Below are 19358 nucleotides of genomic sequence, written 5' to 3' on the forward strand. Positions count from 1 at the left end.
GGCCGAGAGGCTCTGGCTACCTTAGTTTCCGATGGTAGCATGAGATGGCGAGGGCTGACACTGGAGCTGCGGGGGATTATTGGCCGCGCCGTCCCCGATTAGATGAAAAAGACAAGCCACAAGCGCGATATAAAACATGGGAAAAACGAAGGTCCAGAGACAATGGCGTGAGGAAAGGGAGGGGGAACCATCCGTCATCCCACCCGGCGGCTTCTGGAAGAAGAAACAAGAGGGGAAGCATCGTCAGCCACAGTAGGATTGCCCCAAAAAAAGAAAACTCTCGGCGCGCAATGGCTGACTGGCAGAAGGCATATGTCGAGGCAGTATCCGTAGCAAGCAGTCTACCTAGCAGACCAGTCTCGAAATGCGTGGTTTTTGGCATCTCGTCTTCTTTGCCAAGCGCCGTCACTCATCTCCTTTCTGATATAGGTCGCTGTCCCCGATAAGCCCAGAGTTGGAGCGTGAGCCGTCTTTTCCCTGGTTATCCCTGGTCCGTGTTGTTCTTAACCAGCACGGCTAATGTCGCTTTTGCTCCAGCTCCGGCGCAATCGACGATGCTCGTCTTGCCTTTCCCATCATTGATTGACACGATCTGGGTCTATCCAGGCTACCAGGAACAATCGCAAGTGAGGTTCCCACTCGGCGAGTGCCTCGCACCATGGTTTGCGAAATGACGGCGCTGAACAAGACCCCGTGGTTGATCAAGTGAGGCTCTGGGCCGTGCTAGTTTTGTTTACATCGTGTCGCTTTCGGCATGGTCGCAGCGACGTGTCGAGATGGGCACTAGATGCTCACTAGATGGCGACGACGGCGCAGGGTAAGGCTGGACTCGAGAGCTGCGGTCGCATCGTATGTGAGGGGGTTGTGCAGGTACAATCTCCGGTCCTCTTTGCTATCGCCCGAAGCTACATCGCCCGAAGCTGCCAATTGAAGGTGCTCCCTTGCATCCGTGAATCAACACAACGAGCCATCAATCGTTCCGTCAAATCCGTTCTGGCCAGTAGGTGTCCTGGCGCAAGCTACGGCACTTCTGCCCCTCAATGGGCCATGGCGCTGTGCCTCTTCTTCTATCCCAAAGCAGAAGGCCATGATCGACGAGGCTAGCGATGAGATGCGTGGCGTCTCCTTGGACTGGTTGTTTGTTTTTGGGTGAGACACGCGAATCCCTGTCGGTTGGTTGCGAGCAGAGGGAGACAGAATCGCTCTTCCGACCCAAGACAAGCTGACACTTTTCCCTCGTGGACAAGTGGCCGTCATGCGCAGTCGGCGATAGCTTCAAGACACTTGCGACGTCGGACGGGGTTCAAACTTTGGTTGCTCGACTGCTGAGTCGCCGAGTGTCAACAAAGTGAGGGCAACTCTTAGCTAGAGGTAGTGAGCCCACCCACCCGTTGGCATGGCAATTGACTGGTGCCAGGAGAAAGCGGAGGCAAAAAGCCAGTGCTCTCATGTTTCGACAGAGGGGTGTTCCCTCTTGAGTGTCTCTCTGCCTCCGTACCCTACTACGTAGACTAAGGTAGGTACAGAATAGCGGCTTCCGGCTGCCTTCAGTGGAGAGCTGGCGGCGTACCTGAGGGGGCGAAGAGGGGCGAGAAGGGGTCGAGAGAGAGACCTGAGGGGTCTTGCTTTGACCAACAGGCGACGGAGAGAACTCGGTCGCATGGGTGGTCCATGTTCTGCAGAGGGGAAGTTTGCATAACAAAAGGGCGGTTGTGCCGTTTCCCCGGTGCGCTACCTATGGCTTTGACCTTGTGCAGACGGTCAGATAAACATTGGTAGCTGGAGCTGGAGCTGGAGCTGGAGCTGTCTCCGCCAAATGGTCTTCTCTGGTTGAAGAGTCCTACGGAGTATCAGGCTCCCAGCCCAGTTGCCAGTGACGCAGAGCGCATCTAGATTCCGAACCTGGCCGAACTGACTCGGCCCCCAAAGAGGGCCAGCCCGGCTGCCCGAGTTGGTAAAAGAGATTTTCGAGATTTTCTGGGGAGACGCTATTTAGTTTTGTCGTTGGAATGTAACTGTCTAACCTCCATCGGGACACCAACGGCTTGACAACGACTCGCCAAAAAAAAAAAAAAACGAGAAGAAGAACCAGGTTTAGCAATGGCAGAGACAGGGAAGGCGATCTATCGACGAAGATTTTTCCATGGGTGCAAAAAGCGTAAAATGATACAATATCAGAGGTACCTTGGGTACATGAAGATGTGCAGCAAGGCAACCAGGGATGGAAGTACCTCGAGATTTTCCTGCCGCCTTAATTCCCGACGGACCCAAATGACTGGGCAGGAGCCCGGGGGTGTCTGGCTGTCTGCTCCTGCTGCTTCTCGCGAGTGGCCAGGGACCTGTCTCAAATTTTCTATTCTCGGCTCCTGCTGGAGTTGGGAAATCTCGGAGGACGAAAATGACGCACGCCTGCCATTAATGGGATGCCTCCCCGCTCAGCGCTGTCACCTGTGGGAGTCTGTCTACACAGTACCTTAGCTTGGGAGAGTGTCTCGAGTGCCAATAAGGAGAACGTTGCCAGGTCAGATGCTGATACCGAAAAGGACGAGGCCAATGCGAGGCAAGCCAAGTGTATAGTGCACTCCGTGTATATCAATGCTCAACCTCTTCTCGGCGCAATGGAATCCATTCTCCATCCAAAGGTCCAAAAGGAGCAAGGAGGGCTCTAATGAAGGGACGAAAAAGACCTTGAAACAATGGCAGATGCTACAGTGCCATACTCCGTACCTACCTTACCTTACCTGACCTCAAGGTATCTCCTTAGCCATGCCGCGAGGGGTACGTAGCGCATGTCTCTGCCTGAGGGCCACACGACTACCTTACCTTGCCTACTCCTGCCAACCACAGTCAACCTACCAGATAACGGAGTACCGACCTGCAGATGTACGGACTAAGGTATAGACTGCCTGAGGTATGAATGTACCTCACACAAGAAGTTCACAAGGAAAGACCTTTCAGGCTCTTTCCAACGTCTTTTCTGACTCCAAGGCGTCCCTGCCTTCCCGGCCAAGTTCCCGCACACACCTCATGCCAGCCGTGGGTCCCAGCTCCCTTCCCGCTGTTACCAACCTGCTGCCTTGATTCGACGACTTTCCATCTCCTCTCCACCAAATTTCGCCCCATGTTGTCCTTAGTCCTGAATGACTCTTGGGTCTTGACTTGTGAAGCCTTGGGCCATGGTCCACCACGGCTTCCACTCCTTGACTCCGTGTCTCTCCACATGGCCACACTTTTCCACGACACTGCCCTGGCCGAGAATGGGCCTCGCTGTCCCAGCCAGGCACAGGCTGCAGCAGGCTTGCAAATTGCGTTTTCCCCGGCAAGCGAGAGGACGGCACGACAGGGCAGGGCACGACATTGACAAGGCTCAACGAGGCCTGACACGAGCGACGAGGCCGGAGGACCGCCAGGATCCAACGTGCTCGACGGGGCCTGCGAGAATTAGATCCACGGCCAGAAGCCTGGAACTCCTTGGGCCTTGGAACAAGTGGAAAAAGCGGCGCCGATGACGAAAGAACGCATCTGAGATTCATCTCGGAGAATGAATCTACGGAGTCACTGAGTATACTACAGTAAGGAGTACATACCTACAGGCTACTCATGTGAGGACGGCGCACGGCATGGAGCACTGCGTACGGAGTACTGTCTGCAGACTTGTTGCAGTGCTGATCAATCCCCGGCCGCCAGCGGCAGCCAGCCTGTTGGGCGCACGCCGGCGCTCTTTTGGGGGCTGACGGCGCATTTCCACATCTTCTATTCCTGCTTCCTTTTTCTCCGACGCTTTCCAATCAGAGACGCCCAGCCCATGCCTCCCCCGCTGCTCGTCATCTCTCACGTCGATGGGAGATGGATTAGAGATGAGACAGGCCCTGTGGTTGGCATGTTGGTGCCTCGCCATTGGGCCGCCGGCCGGCATTGGTGAGTCTCTGTCTCTCGTCTAATTCTGCTCCAGCCCCGTACGAATACCTAGGTACAAACAAAGGGTGCTCTTGCGATGGAGGGTCGGAAAATGGCCATTGACTGACACACAATGTGCCCAATGTCTCTTGAGCTCAACGTCTCCGTCCTACGCCCGCACAGAGTTTGTGCCCTGCGTCGGCCTTGCTGCGAATGCAGAGTTCTCGTCAACGATACGTACCGGATGTACCTGACCCTAGTCCCGATGTGCTGCGATGCGATGCTGAGGCGACCGCTCGCCGTTCCGCGGCCCCATGGGATCGCAGCAAATCCGTCGCATCTCATTCGTCGCATCTCGTTCAGACGAAGAATGCCGGGCCCAGATGTGTCTTGTACCTGCGTTTAGGGCTCACGCTGCCGCACCTCTGGTGGAGTGGCGGTCCAGTCTGTTTTTTTTTTTTTTTTTTGCCCACTTACATACAGCATCGCACCAATTATGTATCCTTCCAAAGTACCTTTAGCCGGTTGCTTTGTCATTCTGAGTCCTTTTCTGCCCCGATCAACTTTGTCCCGCTCCTGCTGTTCCCACCACGCGAGCGGCGACGTCAAGAGGGGAAGCGGACGCCAAAGAGTCATTAATACCACTTGTTGCGGAGTACGGCCCAGATTTCAAACTTCTTCGCAGCAATCAGCACCGAGAAGAAGCAACCTCGTCGAGAACCGGCCGTTACGCCTTGCCGAGTCTTCCCATTCGCAGTTGACTCTAGGATCTTGCTTGGAAAAGCCGCTGTCAGAAGAGGGGCTCATCTGCACAAACCACAAGCAGTCACAGCTCGGGCAACCAAGTGAACAAAAAGTCGGCTTTTGCTGGCAATGACTCGGTGTTATTCTGGGGGTTCTAGGGGATATCCCCGCCATGACCGCACCTTGGACAAAACGTTAAACCCTCGGTGGAGATGGCATCACTGCGCGCCCACGTCCGTCTGCCGTCCGTCCGCCCGCTCTTCTGCGAACCGCTCCCAGGTCCACCCACAACGTGTCAGCCCGCACACATGTTTGACGGGGTTGAAACGAAAAGAAAGGAGGCCAGAAAAAAATCTGCTTCTCCATGCTCTTTCGACAGCACTTGTCAACGGCTCCGATCCTTCTGTTGCCAATTTTGGAAAAAAAGAAAAAGGTTCGCACGGCGCTCCAGCACCAGAGTTTCGTCTTAGTCGGCGCCCCAAAAAGGGCCAAAGTCTGGCTAGGCCATTGGCCGTTTGCGGCTTGCATGCGCGCACAACGGGCGAGCGTTGCAACTCACCATAGGTAGCTTGATGCTACTGTCGTCTTCTTTGTCCAGGAACAACTGAAACGGCACGATGGCAAGGAGCGCGCGCCCGCCACGTGGGGATCTACCAGACTTGCTGAGCTTCCGGTTAACGGTTCCTGTTTCGTGTCTCCCATTCCGGAAGCATCTTCTACTTCGATAGCTGCTGTCTGGCCGAATTGATGCAACTACACGTGGTCGACAGTCTTTAGGTGGCGCCATATGTGTTGGACTTCACTTCTCCGATTGTGGGATTCAGGCGAGGTCACGCTGTGGCCGCGAGAGAGGATGCGCTGGCAACATCTCATTACGTACTGATAGGTGTCTATTTCGATGCCAGCCGTGCAGCCGTCGTCAAGTGATGCTCGGAAGCATATGTCGACTACCGCGCAGGCAGATCAAGAACACTTCATCCCGCCATCGCTCGCGGTTACCTGCAGACCCGTCGGATAGATCCCACGATGGTTCAGGTCCAGCCAGTGCAGTTGTATCGGGGCGCCGGGACGTTGTCCAAGTCTGTGCCTCCTGCTCCGCCATAGCACGGTTGTGGCCACCGCCGCCGGCTCGTCATCGGTCACAACCATCGTGGACGGCCAGCACTTGTTTGCCCGCGGCTGGTGCATGCAACCGAGCACATGCGCTCTGTCTCTCGAGGCCGGCGACTCACCGGTGGCCCCCACAGTCGGTCAAGTTCGTCATAGGGATTCGAATTTCTCTAGAATCGAGGTCGAGGTCGAGGCCGAAGTTGCACGACGGACGTCGCCCGACATCTTCCGCCTTTACTCTTGCGGCGCTGCACAATTCCCGTACGGATATGCGTGTGTATGGGATATTCTCCGGCTCCCGCGCGGCATCCCAGGGTGTTGCGTGGCAGGGTTGGGAATCTGGGGCGAGGCAAATTGACCAAATACAGCAAAATGGCAACGGCTTCGGGGAGTTGATATTAAGATTTGATGAAGGGGATTGGCCTACCAGGTTCCATCATCGCTTGGAAAGGGGGCTAAAGTGCATCCCTTTGCCGTTACATTTCGCTTCCCTTTGTATTTCGCCTACCCCGGTCCGTCGCCGGCGGCACGACCAGCCCCTGCTCCCCCGAGGGAAAGAAAACGTACGGGGCATCTCGCATCAAGTTTCTGCTTTATTACCCGCGAGAGCTGTTAAGGAGGCTGGTGCAAGTTGTACTCCTTCCCCCAGGGGTTCGCCGAAGCTTTGGCACTATCGATTCACCAGTGAAGTCAACCAGGGAGGAGGATATGCAGGGCTGTGGTTGACAGGTTCTAGCTTGCCGTTGCAACTTGCAGCCTTGCAGTCCAAGTGTGGTTTTGCAACGGCCAAGATATGCCTTGAGTCATTTGCACGCCGCCCTGCTTGGAGGTAGGAGTCCGGCGTCGCCCGGCTGCTGTGCGAATGGGGAGATGAGAGTTCATCGTGAATCCGGAACGGGATCACGAGGCCCAGAAGGGGTATACCGTGGCTGGATATAGCCTGGGAGAGGCGGCAGCCCGAATTCAGCACGTCATGATATACAGAGAGTCGGGCCTCTGGTGCTTTTTGCGACGCGTCCTTGATTGGTACCGGAGTCAGAAATGCGATCTTGTCCTGCTGATTCAGCTGATACTGCGGCCATGGTTCCGTGAAGCTTGCGAATTTTGATAGCGAAGTGCCTAGACGGGCTCGGTCAGACTTGGTCGTTCACATTTGCAATAAATGGGATGCTGGAGGAATGGGATGTTGCGTGTACTCATCGAGACTGCCTCAAGGACTAGGCATGATGCAGCGCTGAGTGAGCCACCCAGAGAAATCCTGCAATACTGACCATGTGCGAGATCACCGCCCTACAATCTACGATACCGTCGGCCATTTTGCGAGTGTCCAGAGAGGATTCCTTTGCTAGCAGAGACATGGCTGGTAGAGAGATTGTCTCCTTGCGACCCTCCAACCATCATTGACAGGACCTGGCGGAACACGCTTCTCGACATGCGTTTTGGAAACCTCGCGGTTATGTTCGTAGACTGCTCTTCTGCATTCTGGCTTGGAATGGGACTTCAGTTGAAGACATGAGCTCGACCGGCGCATCGACTATTCACTGCAGACCGTCAGTCTCTCCTTTAGGCACTCGTTCGGCCAATCGCTGGAGATGAAACTGGGCACAATTGTGCGCACTACACCGTGGAAGTCGTGGATCATGTTCTTCTCGCTTCAGCTGGACCAGAGCTTGAATGCTGTGTCGTCTCCTGCACGGCCACTGCGCGTTCAAACACGAATTGTTGTCGACTTCTGCTTTCACGAGGATCGCAGCTTCAACAAAGGAGCGATTTGTTCGAGTCGAGAAGCTCCCGCCATCGACGGACTGTATTCAGAGGGCTTGTTGAGGCCTGAGAATATGTCTTATTTGTAGAGTCGCGACTAGGTGATGCGAGGGGCAGGCATCGCAGTATGGTTCCAGAGGCGCTGTACAATCTGTGCAATTCGTAAGATGGACTCGGGAGGTTGAGTTCAAAGCCAGATGCAGAGATTGCCAGCGCCTTTTGCCTGGATCTCATCATCGTCCAATGAAGATGGTTCCCCGAGGTGAGCCTACCTTAGGGGGAAGTTTTGGGGCAGCTCCACGTGCCATGATCAAACGCAATTCTCAAGCAAATCTCATGATGCCCGACAATGGGTGGTGAGAAGTCTCACTGGCCCAGGTCCAGATTTATGCGACGCACACGTACAGAGATGGACGGTGAGAACTTGGTGCTTGGGTTGCCCGGAAGGACCGGCCGAGAGACATCGGGGTGATGCCCCAAAAAGCTTGTCTGCGTGCTTTCCCACATTCTGACAGGCACGCTTCCATTGGCATCTGGGGGAAAGCTCGGGTCGCCCCTCTGATCTCCAGCTGATCATTGGGCGACCCCGCAATCGACCAAATATTTCGGCCAAAGCAACGCCGAGCTCTCATCTTTTTTTCTTTCTCTTTGTGAGCCATGGTCCAAACAGGCAGCTCAACATGGCATCTTCCCTTGCGCCGGACGCGTGCGGCTTGCAATTTGATTACACTTGCAAGGACCAGCGGAAGAATTGCGCGATAATACGGGCGAGGCCACTACGGTTCCTGCGTTACTCTCACGCGAGGCACGCAGTCTGTACAGGAACGGTGACCGGGATACCCCGCAATGAAGTAATGACGGCCAGACCTCGAGCATCTGATTGCTGGAAACTAGAATCAAGAGCTGGTGGTCTGCGCCTGTTGGGGCGAGAGCCATGCAGCTCTTCGTGATGTCGCATTCGGTCCTCATTTCCGCGACTGGGATTGATGGCCGGCAACCTGTGATTGACAGTGGTGGACTCACGATCGTTTATCAGTCGGTTCGTTCCCGCGTGGTTCGCAGCAGAGCAGATCTAGAATGCAACGCCATTCTCGCTCGATCCGCACATTTATGAATCTGGAACCCGCCAAGGTTGTGCTGTCATGCGTTTTCACCGGGCTTTGACGGCCTTGATCTGGCTGTTTGCATCCGGGGCTTGGGCGACTGACAACGGCCTCACTGACGTGGTGTCGTGGGACAAGTACAGTCTCGTCATCAACGATACCCGGACGTACATCCTGTTCGTGTCGTCCCTTTAATCGCGTCTGGGGCTAGGTGTTGACTGATGACAGCTCTGCCGAATTCCACTACCAGAGAACGCGTAAGAAGCTCCAACCTCAGGTCTCGATTCGCAACTAACTCTTTTCTCCCACACAGCCGTCCCCGAATTGTGGCCCGTGAGTTCAGCCTGTCGAGGACCTCCCTTTACATACTAAACCTTCGACAAAAAGGATATTCTGCAGAAATTCAAGGCCAATGGCTTCAACACCGTGAGGTGAGTACCGGCCGCACGTCAGCAACATCTCAGAACGCTCACCGTGCCTCTCAGCATCTACTTCTTCTGGTCGTACCACTCGGCTGCCGAGGGCGTCTACGACTTTGAAACGGCGGGCAAGAACATTCAGCGACTATTCGACTACTGCAAAGAGGCTGGGCTCTATGTCATTGCCAGAGCCGGCCCCTACTGCAATGTGAGAACCTAGTATATTCGACCATGTCAAGAGGCTGACACGTCCAGGCCGAAACCAATGGCGGCGGCCTCGCTCTCTGGGGCTCTGACGGTCGCTTCGGCAAGATCAGAACCTCTGACGAGCGGTACCAGGCCGGGTGGCTCCCCTTCATCACGCAAGTGGGCAAGATTATCGCCGCGAACCAAATCACCAATGGCGGCGTAGGTGCCTTCGTCCCCGTTCATCTGCAGTCCGCTGACAAGCCTAGCCCGTTATCCTGAACCAAGTCGAGAACGAGTACCAGGAGAGCGTCTACTCCCCCGACCACACCTCGGTCATCTACATGGAACAGCTGAAGAAGGCATTCCACGACGCCGGCATCGTAGTCCCGCTGACGCACAACGAAAAGGGTATGCGTTCCCGGTCGTGGTCCACAGACTACAACAACGTCGGCGGCGCCGTCAACGTCTACGGCCTCGACAGCTACCCAGGCGCCCTCTCCTGCACCGACCCGACGGTTGGCTTCAACGTCGTCCGGACCTACTTTCAGTGGTTCTCCAACTACTCCTTCACGCAGCCGAGCTACCTTGCCGAGTTTGAGGGCGGTTGGTTTTCCAATTGGGGAAGCGCGACTTTCTATGATCAGGTGCGTGTGCTCTGAAATATTGAAGGACTGCGTGCTGACATGCAGAATAGTGTGCCTCGGAGCACGACCCAGCCTTTGCGGATGTTTACTACAAGAACAACATCGGCCAGCGCGTGACCCTGCTGAGCATCTACATGAGCTACGGCGGAACGAACTGGGGACACTGTGAGTCCTACACGAATCAGGACAAGCACTGCAGACACTGACAAGAGCAGCCGCCGCACCTCAGGTCTACACGAGTTACGACTACAGCGCCCCTCTCCGCGAGACTCGTGAGCAGTGGACCAAGCTCTTCCAGACAAAGCTCATCGGACTCTTCACCCGAGTCTCGTCGGATCTGCTCAAGGTTGAGATGATTGGGAACGGAACTGGCTACGGTGTAAGTCGCGCGGACTCTCGATAATACCCCTGCTAACGTCCATAGCTCTCTTCACCTTCGGCCTTTAGCTGGGTTCTCCGTAATCCCGATACCCAGGCTGGCTTTACCGTCGTGCAGCAAGCCAGCACCAAGTCCATGACCCCCATCCAGTTCGATGTCACCCTCAACACGACAGCCGGACCCGTTACCGTCCCGAACGTCGTGCTCAACGGTCGCCAGAGCAAGATCCTTGTCACGGATTACGTCTTTGGCAAGCACACTCTGCTGTACGCCTCGGCGGACATTGCCACCTATGGCCTCTTCGATACTGAGGTACTCGTCTTCTACCTCCAAGAGGGTCAGACGGGAGAGTTCGCCTTCAAGGATGCAGGCGGCCTTACATTTGAGGTGCTTGGCGATACGGACTTGCAGGAGACGACAAACGGTAACCATTCAGCTTTTACGTGGAAGCAGGTCGCCGGTTCCACGGTGGTCAAATTCTCCAACGGCGCTCTCGTCTACCTGCTTGAGCAAAAGTCGGCGTGGCGTTTCTGGGCGCCCCCGACAACGTCAAATCCTACTGTGAAGCCTGACGAGCAGCTATTTATCCAGGGCCCTTACCTCGTCAGAAGCGCCAGCATCTCTCACGGCGTCCTCCACGTCTCTGGTGACAGCGACAAGGCTACAACGATTGAGGCCTACGTCGGCGACAAGCCCATCGAAACCATTGACTGGAATGGCCTGCGCCTGGCCGCCACAAAAACTGCTTACGGTTCCTTCACTGCTCAGATTCCCGGTGCCGAGGACCGTGCTGTGACACTCCCCGAGCTGTCAAACTGGCGGGCGGCCGAAGCCCTTCCCGAAGCGGCGTCCGACTACGACGATTCCCGATGGACCGTCTGCAACAAGACGACGACGCCTAGCCCGTATGCTCCAGTCACTCTACCGGTGCTCTATAGCTCCGATTATGGTTTCTACTCGGGTGCCAAGATCTACCGCGGTTACTTTGACGGCGCCAACGCCACCTCGGTCAATATCACGGCTTCGGGCGGTTTGGCGTTCGGATGGTCGGCTTGGGTGAATGGACAGTTCCTCGGCGGCGACGTTGGGTCCGCTTCGGCAACGACAACCAACAAGACCCTCACGTTCCCTCGGTCCGCGTTGGTTGAGAAAAACAACGTGGTCACGGTTGTGGTCGACTACCATGGCCACGACCAGGCCTCGACAGCCCAGGGTATCAATAACCCACGCGGCATTCTCGGCGCCCAGTTGCAACCCGGCAGCACACGCACTAATACGGGCTTCAAGCTGTGGAAGCTGGCGGGCGCAGCCGGCGGCGAGGCCAACATCGATCCCGTCCGCGGACCCATGAACGAGGGCGGCCTCTACCCGGAGCGCCTGGGCTGGCACCTGCCCGGCTTTGTGCCCACCGGCTCCTCTTGGAAGCCCGAGTCCCCGCTCGTCGGTCTCTCCGGCGCGGGCATCCGCTTCTACGTCACGGATTTCACGCTCAACATCGACTCGGACCTGGACGCGCCGCTGGGCATCGAGTTCTCTGCGCCCGCGGGAACGACGGCACGCGTCATGTTCTGGATCAACGGGTACCAGTATGGCAAGTACGTCCCGCACATTGGTCCGCAGACACGGTTCCCTGTGCCACCGGGCGTGCTCAACAACCGCGGCCGCAACACCCTGGCCGTCAGCCTGTGGGCGCAGACCGACGCGGGTGCCAAGTTGGACGGGCTGAAGCTGGTGCGGTACGGGCAGTACCAGACGGATTTCAAGTTCAACCGCGACTGGAGCTACCTCCAGCCCGGGTGGAAGGACAGGCAGGAGTATGCTTAGTTGAATGCATCACGGGCAACGTCGGCCGGCGTGACTAGATTCTTAGTTGTACATATTTTGATACACGTCATCCCGTGAACTACCTACTTGGATTTATTCAACTTCTTTTTGGCGATAGAAGCCTTTAGAATCCGCGTCCACTCCGAAGCGTGTCGCTCCCAGTAGGCTGCCCACTTCTCGTCCGGGGCGCAAAACTTGCGCCATTTCTCGCAATGGTCCACCAGTTTCTGGTACGAACCGGGGATGCCCGCCCCGGCCGCCTTGAACAGCCATCCCCCTGCCCCCTTGTCGTCCGGGTACAAGTCAGCCAGGCGCGACCACCCCCGCGCGTAGCCCAGCTTTCCCAGGTGGAAAAAGGTGTCCTTGGCTTTGTCCTTCTCGCCGAGCCGCAGGTACGCGTCGCCCTGGCCCTCGAGCGCGGAGCACATCCAGTCAAAGTAGGCGGCGTCCTTGCCGAGCGCGAGGGCCTGCGTGAAGGCCTCGAGGGCGAGGTAGTCGTCGCGCTCCGTCTCGCGGTGGAGGTGGCGGAGGCCGGCGACGACCATGGCGTTCGCGTCGCGGCCCTCTGCGATGAGGGCCAGGCACCGCGTGCGGGTGTGGTGCCAGCGCGGGTTGTCCCAGTCGTAGTAGTTTTTCTTGCCCTCGGCCCTGTAGAGGTGGCGGCCGAGGGTCAGGGCGGCCGGGTCGTAGCCGAGGCCGGCGGCCGTCTCCATCATGTTGAACTGCAGGATGATTTCGGACTCGGAGTTGGTGTTTGTGAAGTAGAGGAGGCCGGCGGTCTCGTGGAGTTCGCCCGCCGTGATGTTGTTTTCTGCGGGGTTTCGTTAGCATTGGTGCGTGAAGTGGTCAGCACGGAAAAGGGGAGGGGGCGGGTGTGTTAACCTCTGACGAACGCCTTTTGCCAGTCTTGTGGTTTATCGGGCCGGGCGAGGGCTTTCATGTACTTCATGTAGACGTCGTGGGCCCGTTCCGCCGTGACGCTCATGTAGGCGAGCTCGCGGAGCAGAATCTTGAACTCGGTGAGGGACCGGGGCTCGAAGACGACGTCTCGAGGCTTTGGCTTCTCCTCTCTGGCGCTCGACTTTTTGAGGCCCGGAAGGGGCCGGAGTTTGCTCTTTGTCTTTAGCGTCCTCGTTGTCATTGTCGGCATCGTTGTCGGTGGTGGTGGTGACGGTGCTGCAGGGGCACATGGTAATGACGGCGGCGTGGGGATGCAGGCTAGGAGATGCCTTCTGACGCCGCTGGTGCGGGTAGGAGCTGTCGCGAGGCGGAACATGGTTGGCGATGGTGTTGGGGTGTTGAGTATGAGATGAGATGAGATGTGGCGCGATTGCCGGTGATTTATCGGTTGTCGAGGTGCGACCCAATGCGCGTTTTGAAGTCTATCAATACAACCTTAATGTATTTTACGAGCTGAACAGTCGCCTTCAGTCTCTTTTTGGAGACACTTTGCGACGTCGTGAATTAAAGCTGGCGATGATGAGTGAGAAGGTGGGAGTGAAGCTCCGGGGAAGCTCGAGTGAGGTCCGCGCCAGTGAAGTGGGTCTAAGACGACCAACCAATCGAATCCCATCTGCTTGACGGTAGTCTCCACCTCGAAAAAAAAAAGTTGCGACTACACCTTTTCGCGACGACATTTCATCGACATTTCTGTCTTCACTCACCACCTCACTGACAAAAGTTCTCATCCCGACTCACCTACAACTATTTACATTCTTGAAGGAGGATACCTTGAACCACATTGGCTGCGAACGAAATCGTCTGTGTAACAAGCGACTCATCAAGTGCTATATTCAACAGCGGATTCACGGCCGGCCGCTCACAACGAGCAACCCACCCTCGACAGATTCAAGGGTTCAGATTCACAATGGTCACCACACGAAACGGGAAGCGCACAGCCGCCGAGGCGCCCGCCGCAGCTGCGACCACCAAGAAGCAGAAGCTCCCGGTGCGGGCAAAGGAGGGCAAGACGGCCGCCAGCAAGAAGGATGAGACCAGCCGATCGTCATCATCAAAAAAGAGGGCCTCCTTTGTCGTGGAGCTGAAATCGGAAGCCGGCGCGGCTGCGGGCGCGCAGGACGTCAAGGAGAAGCAGATCATCACAGGCGCCGAGCAGCCGGCTCCCAGGACGGACGCTGATGAGATTGGGGATTCTGATGCCTCGCCCGAGTCGATTGGCGACGAGGCGCACGAGGCTGCGGAACAGCTTGCGGCGGAGTCCAAGACGGCGCTCGTTGCCGAGGGAGGCGACGACGACGATTCCGACTCGGATGCGGCGCCTGAGGCAGTTTCTACGTCCAATGCTGCCGTGCAGGCCAAGAAGTCTGCGCAGGCTGCCAACAAGGCCATTGCAGAGTGCGTTTTGCCATCTTGCGTGATTTGCCTTTCAGTAATTCTAACCCAAAGTGCAGACAACAAGCCAACCAGAAGCGCAAGCGCCAAGAGCGCAACGCCAGGCTCCAAGAACAGGCCGCGGCGCGCAAGGCTCAAGAGGACGTGGCACCGGCGAAGAAGTCGAGTAACGAGGAGGAGGAGGAGGAGAGCGAGGAAAAGACGGAGACTCCGGCGCGGGAAGCCGCCACTACAGGACGCCGGAAGAGGCTGGATCTCCCTTCGGAGCTCCCGGCCGAGTTCCTCGAGTCCGACTCGGAGGACGACGGCGAGACTGAGGACGGGGCGGGGGATCGCAAGCCCCGCAAGGCACGGAAGCTCGAGACGGCGGAGGCCCAACTCCTGCGCGAGGCCCGCGCGCCCAGGGACGAGGTCGTCGGCACGACTGTGTTCCGGACCGTCAAGAAGGAGGACGAGAGGCTGGCGCCCAAGGCGCAGAAGTATTCTGTCAATGCCAAGAAGGCGTTGCTGGCCCGTGGTAGGGCGGCGGTGAAGGCGCGCAGGGGGTTTTTGGTTTAGGATGCTAGAGCGAAAGGGGATGTGGAAAGGTGCTGCTTAATTGATGGATGTCTAGGGATATGCCCCGGGGGCAACGGATGATATACAAAAGTTTTTGGGTTTGCGGTTCACCAAGCGGAGTCTATTGCTGCATGTCTGTCCAAGTGAAGTTGATCAATCGGCTCTAGGTCTCGGGATCCGGCTCCGAATAACGGCGCTCACAGCACCGGTGTCTCCACTTTGGCCATCGGTCCAGACGCCACAAAAGCTTAGCCTGGTCACATCGATTATCAGGGTTCTTTGTAAAGGATCTTTTCATAACTCCACCATACGATCCAGAGCATGGCCATTAGGAAAGCTGCAGAGACGGTAGCATTGCAGAGGAGGAGGACACCTGGGATTGGACCATGTGCCATAGTGGGCTACCATTGCGCCATTGTCGCAACCCAACCAACGGCGCGGATGTTGGCCGAAACGGGCAGACGAGTCGTTTATTGCCGGGACTGATGCGATCGGCCATACTGCGAGTGCCGACGACTCTGCGACCGCGCAGCAGGCTCAGGCCGTCGGCCATAAGAAGCGTTTTTCTTTTTTGTGATGGGCTCGGATCTGATGAACTGCCCTCCCTAGTCTGTGCTCAAAACAATGGCGATGGCTTCACTCGAGGAAAAGTCACCTCCCGTGGCCGCCACGGACCCAGCCGACACTCACGATGAAACCCAGGATACATCCCGCGACAGCCCGTGGATTCGCTTCATGACGGCGATCCGTTGGTACTCCAAAGACACGCCCAGCGAAGAAAAAAGACTCGTCCTCCGTCTGGACCTGTTGATCCTCGTCTTTGGCTGTCTCTGCTTCTTCACAAAGTACCTCGACCAGTCCTCCCTGACCAATGCCTACGTCAGGTAAGCTCTTCACTCCGCATCGCGCCCCCCTCTCAATACCCCAGACTAACAAGTTCACAGCGGCATGAAGGAGGACCTCAACCTCCAAGGAAACGAACTCAACTACATGACCATCGTCTTCTGGTCCTCGTACTGCACCTCCATGATCCCCGCCTGCTACTACCTGACCCGCCACCCCATCAACATCGTCCTCCCCGTCCTCGAGATCGGCTGGGGCCTCTCCACCCTCGGCCTCGCCTGGGCGCGCAACGTGCAGACAGTCTACGCCATGCGCTTCTTCACCGGCCTCTTCGAGTCCTCCTCCTTCACAGGCATCATCTACGTCATCGGGTCCTGGTACAAGCCAGCCGAGATCGGCCGCCGCGTCGCCCTCTTCTACGTCGCCGCGCCCCTCGGCACAATGTTCGCCGGCTACCTCCAGGCCGCCGCCTACACCAACCTCCACGGCGCCCGCGGCCTCGCCGGCTGGCGCTGGCTCTTCGTCGTCGACGCCGTCATCACCGTCCCCATCGCCCTCGTCGGCTTCTTCGTCTTCCCGGACGTCCCCGCGCGGTCGAGGCCGAGACTGCTCCCGCCGCGCCTCTACGCCCTCGCGTGCGACCGCCTCCGGGGCCTGACGGCGCCGCCGCGGCTCAAGGTCTCGCGGGACATTTTCCCGCGCGTGTTCCGCCGCTGGCATTGGTACCTCTTCGTCGCGCAGTGGACCATCATGAACGAGAACCTGCAGCCCAGCGGGTCCCCGTTTTCCCTCTACCTCAAGGCCTTCCCAGCGACATACTCCGTGACGCGGATCAACACCCTGCCCACCGTCGCGACCGCCATCTCCGTCGTCTCGGCCTTTGCCGCGGGCGCCGTGGCCGATCGCACGGGCTGGTTCGCTGGGTTATCTGTCGCTGCCACCGTTCCATCGCTGATTGGCGTCATCCTACTCGTGGCGTGGGACGTCGGCGAGCGCGGTCGTCTGGCGGCGTTCATGCTCAACGGGTTCGAGGGCGCGATCCCCTCGCTGACGATGGCGTGGGCTACAATTACCATGGCCGGGGATGCCGAGGAGCGCGCCATCGTGACGGCGTCGATGAATGCCATTGGGCAGGCCATTGTTGCCTGGGCGCAGCTGCTGCAGTTCCCTGCTGTTGAGGCGCCGCACTTTCGGCGTGGGTTCAGGAGTGTTGTGGCGACGATGGTGGTGCAGTTCTTCATTACTGGTGCGATCTGGTTCTTGGTCAGGAGGGATCGGAGGAAGCAGAAGGATGCGGTGGAAGACATCGGGGAGCCGATTCAGGAGGCCAAACAAGGGGTCTAGGAGAGTGTACACTGATATGACTTATTGGACAAGCGATCTGGTGAACGGTACTTGGTATTGATCTGTGACTACGCACCATGATATTGTGCATATACATCAACGCGACCGAGCCTTCTTCTTGGGAGGGGACTCAATAATCTCCAGGTCAGAATCGGGCTCCTCGATGGCTCGCTTCTTCTCCTTCTCCCATTCCTTCATCTTGGCCTCTATGGCCTGTAGACAAGCATCCTTCAGTTCCTCTCGATTCAGCCCGCCCACATCATCATGTTCATCTTTCCACCACTTGCGAAGAGTATCGCTCCAAGCCTCTCGGGACGTATACTGAGTCTTGTGTCCGCTCCTCTCCATCCAGTCCTTGATGCGCTCCACCACCATGTCAAATTGCGAACGCCGGGGCGCCAGTCTCTCAATCTGCTTCTCCAGCTCAGCCATCTCCTCGATGCGCATTTTGTCCCCCGCAAAACCCTCCGTCACCGCGTTGCAGCCGTCAAAAGCGCTTCGAAGAGAGAAGCTGACGCCGTCTCTATCGACCTTGGACGCCCAGCAGACGGCCATGTCGTAGGCCTGGAGGAGTCCAAGCCGGGAGAAGCGCAGCATGGATGTCGCGTTAGTCAGGCCAAGTACCAGCGTATGAACCGGCTCGCCGTCGGGTCGCTCTCGCTGGGTGAGGCTGATGGTGACATGTGGGTGGATGTAGTTTGCCAGAGGAAGTCGCTTGCCCGGATCATCATTCGAGTTGTTGTCCTCCTCCAGATCGTCAATCACATGAGCCTTGAGTTGAGCAATCGGAGGTATGGGGACCTCAAAGGGGTATCCACCGACGCACTGCCTGTCCGGACACAGCGCCGCCCAAATTCGCTGGCGGACTCTGAGAGGTGTTGATGAAGATGTTGGAAATTTTGCATTGGTGCGAGGCTCTGGGGTGGCTGGCGGACGTTTGCGCTTCGGTGACGCTCGCTTCGTCTGTGATCCCTCAGTATGCGGCAGTGTAGGAATCATCACCACTTCCTCAGCGCGAGACTTCGTAGAAGTAAGCAGACGTATATCGCTGTCTGATGGTGAATCTCGCTTGGGTTTTGGCTGTCGCTTCGGTGTCTTAGGCGTACTGGGCGGTGACTCTCTCTTCTGTGGTGCATCCTTGAGTGCCTGTTCTTGCGGCGGCGGAGACTGAGAATGATCTGCTGTCCGACTCGCTGCGTGATCTCTGAGTTCCCTGAGAAAAGTTACATCATCCACACCGCCAGGCTTGTCGTGGAGAAGGAAGTTGCCGAATACTCTAGCCCATTCGCTACTTTCCTTCGCAAAGGCCGCTGGATATGTAGCTCCGGCCCTGAGCACTTTCAGCCTCCTTAGTGTCTGACCATCGTTGTAATTTCCTTCGTTCCTCTGCCTCATAATCGTTTCGAATGCCAAGGTGTACTCGGCATTGTGCTTCTGATCGTTCTCACATGTGTCGGACGCAGGTGTATATGCCTGGCCCACCAGGTTTGTTGCGTCAAATCCATCATTAGGCCAGTCGGTAACAGTAAAATTGATGCGGCGCGTAATTTCGGCAAGGGATTCCGTTGCCTTGTCATAACATCTACCAATCTCGGCGATTTCACGAAAATCGCGTGAGCCTGGCAACAAATGTGGTTTCTTGTTCAGACTTTTGGTGAATGAACGGGACCACGGATATCCGTATCCATCATCTGGAAACCCCAAAACAAGTATCCAGATGTCTATGGCCGTGTGTATTGGAGGCATATTGCGGCGCCGCCGAACGAGCCATTTCATATGGTGTTGTAGCAGCTCGTCACCACCCGCAGGCAGTAGCTTGCAGTCATCGTAGCAATGTTTGACAGTGTTGCACATTGGGCAACCCTTGACAGTACCATATATGAGGACTCTTTTGCTCAAGTAATAGCAATCTGCCAACTTGTGGCCCGGTTTCTTGCATTTGCCACAAGAGACGCTCGACTTCGTCTCGTCACCATTGCCAGCATCGTCGGGGTGCTCGCTGTCGGAGGACATCGTTGCGATCTGAAAATAAGACTTAGCGATCCTCTCAGAAACAGAAAGCTGCCGTAAGTGTGTAGAGAAGGACCGACTTACCTGGCCTAGAAGTAGCAGCCTTCCAAGTGGTATCTGCAGTTACAGTCGCCAAGGTGACGGAGGCAATTGCATTGGGGGCGTCGATGTGATCAAA

The 19358-nt window shown here is 56.9% G+C and overlaps 7 protein-coding genes across 7 annotated transcripts, besides 1 other annotated feature; 4 read left to right on the forward strand and 3 right to left on the reverse strand.

Moving 5' to 3' along the window:
* Positions 1–3598: 3598 nt before the first annotated feature.
* On the reverse strand, positions 3599–3916 carry CABS01_08266 (uncharacterized protein; the record flags this gene model as incomplete). Its single annotated transcript, XM_060541628.1, has 1 exon — positions 3599–3916. The coding sequence occupies one exon, from the start codon at positions 3914–3916 to the stop codon at positions 3599–3601; it is 318 nt and encodes a 105-aa protein (XP_060402432.1).
* Positions 3917–5567: 1651 nt separating this feature from the next.
* On the forward strand, positions 5568–6584 carry CABS01_08267 (uncharacterized protein; the record flags this gene model as incomplete). Its single annotated transcript, XM_060541629.1, has 1 exon — positions 5568–6584. One exon carries the CDS (start codon positions 5568–5570, stop codon positions 6582–6584), a length of 1017 nt encoding a protein of 338 aa, XP_060402433.1.
* Positions 6585–7183: 599 nt separating this feature from the next.
* Positions 7184–7267: a sequence feature (Short protein (CABS01_08268, KAK1509038.1) was converted to a misc_feature.).
* A 1390-nt stretch (positions 7268–8657) lies between these two features.
* On the forward strand, positions 8658–12073 carry CABS01_08269 (glycosyl hydrolase family 35; the record flags this gene model as incomplete). The annotated part of the gene is made up of 10 exons (XM_060541630.1): positions 8658–8794; positions 8847–8875; positions 8932–8951; positions 9006–9049; positions 9104–9245; positions 9293–9445; positions 9493–9870; positions 9921–10035; positions 10086–10249; positions 10295–12073. 10 exons carry the CDS (start codon positions 8658–8660, stop codon positions 12071–12073), a joined length of 2961 nt encoding a protein of 986 aa, XP_060402434.1.
* An 83-nt stretch (positions 12074–12156) lies between these two features.
* On the reverse strand, positions 12157–13349 carry CABS01_08270 (uncharacterized protein; the record flags this gene model as incomplete). The annotated part of the gene is made up of 2 exons (XM_060541631.1): positions 12157–12884; positions 12956–13349. The coding sequence occupies 2 exons, from the start codon at positions 13347–13349 to the stop codon at positions 12157–12159; spliced, it is 1122 nt and encodes a 373-aa protein (XP_060402435.1).
* A 591-nt stretch (positions 13350–13940) lies between these two features.
* On the forward strand, positions 13941–14983 carry CABS01_08271 (uncharacterized protein; the record flags this gene model as incomplete). The annotated part of the gene is made up of 2 exons (XM_060541632.1): positions 13941–14428; positions 14485–14983. The coding sequence occupies 2 exons, from the start codon at positions 13941–13943 to the stop codon at positions 14981–14983; spliced, it is 987 nt and encodes a 328-aa protein (XP_060402436.1).
* A 624-nt stretch (positions 14984–15607) lies between these two features.
* On the forward strand, positions 15608–17170 carry CABS01_08272 (major facilitator superfamily transporter; the record flags this gene model as incomplete). Its single annotated transcript, XM_060541633.1, has 2 exons — positions 15608–15867; positions 15928–17170. The coding sequence occupies 2 exons, from the start codon at positions 15608–15610 to the stop codon at positions 17168–17170; spliced, it is 1503 nt and encodes a 500-aa protein (XP_060402437.1).
* Positions 17171–17266: 96 nt separating this feature from the next.
* Positions 17267–19183, reverse strand: CABS01_08273 (uncharacterized protein; the record flags this gene model as incomplete). The annotated part of the gene is made up of 1 exon (XM_060541634.1): positions 17267–19183. The coding sequence occupies one exon, from the start codon at positions 19181–19183 to the stop codon at positions 17267–17269; it is 1917 nt and encodes a 638-aa protein (XP_060402438.1).
* Between the last annotated feature and the right edge of the window lie 175 nt (positions 19184–19358).

The sequence above is a fragment of the Colletotrichum abscissum genome, assembly GCF_030869225.1.
Source record: "Colletotrichum abscissum strain IMI 504890 chromosome Unknown Scaffold_18.1, whole genome shotgun sequence".
Taxonomy (NCBI): domain Eukaryota; kingdom Fungi; phylum Ascomycota; class Sordariomycetes; order Glomerellales; family Glomerellaceae; genus Colletotrichum; species Colletotrichum abscissum.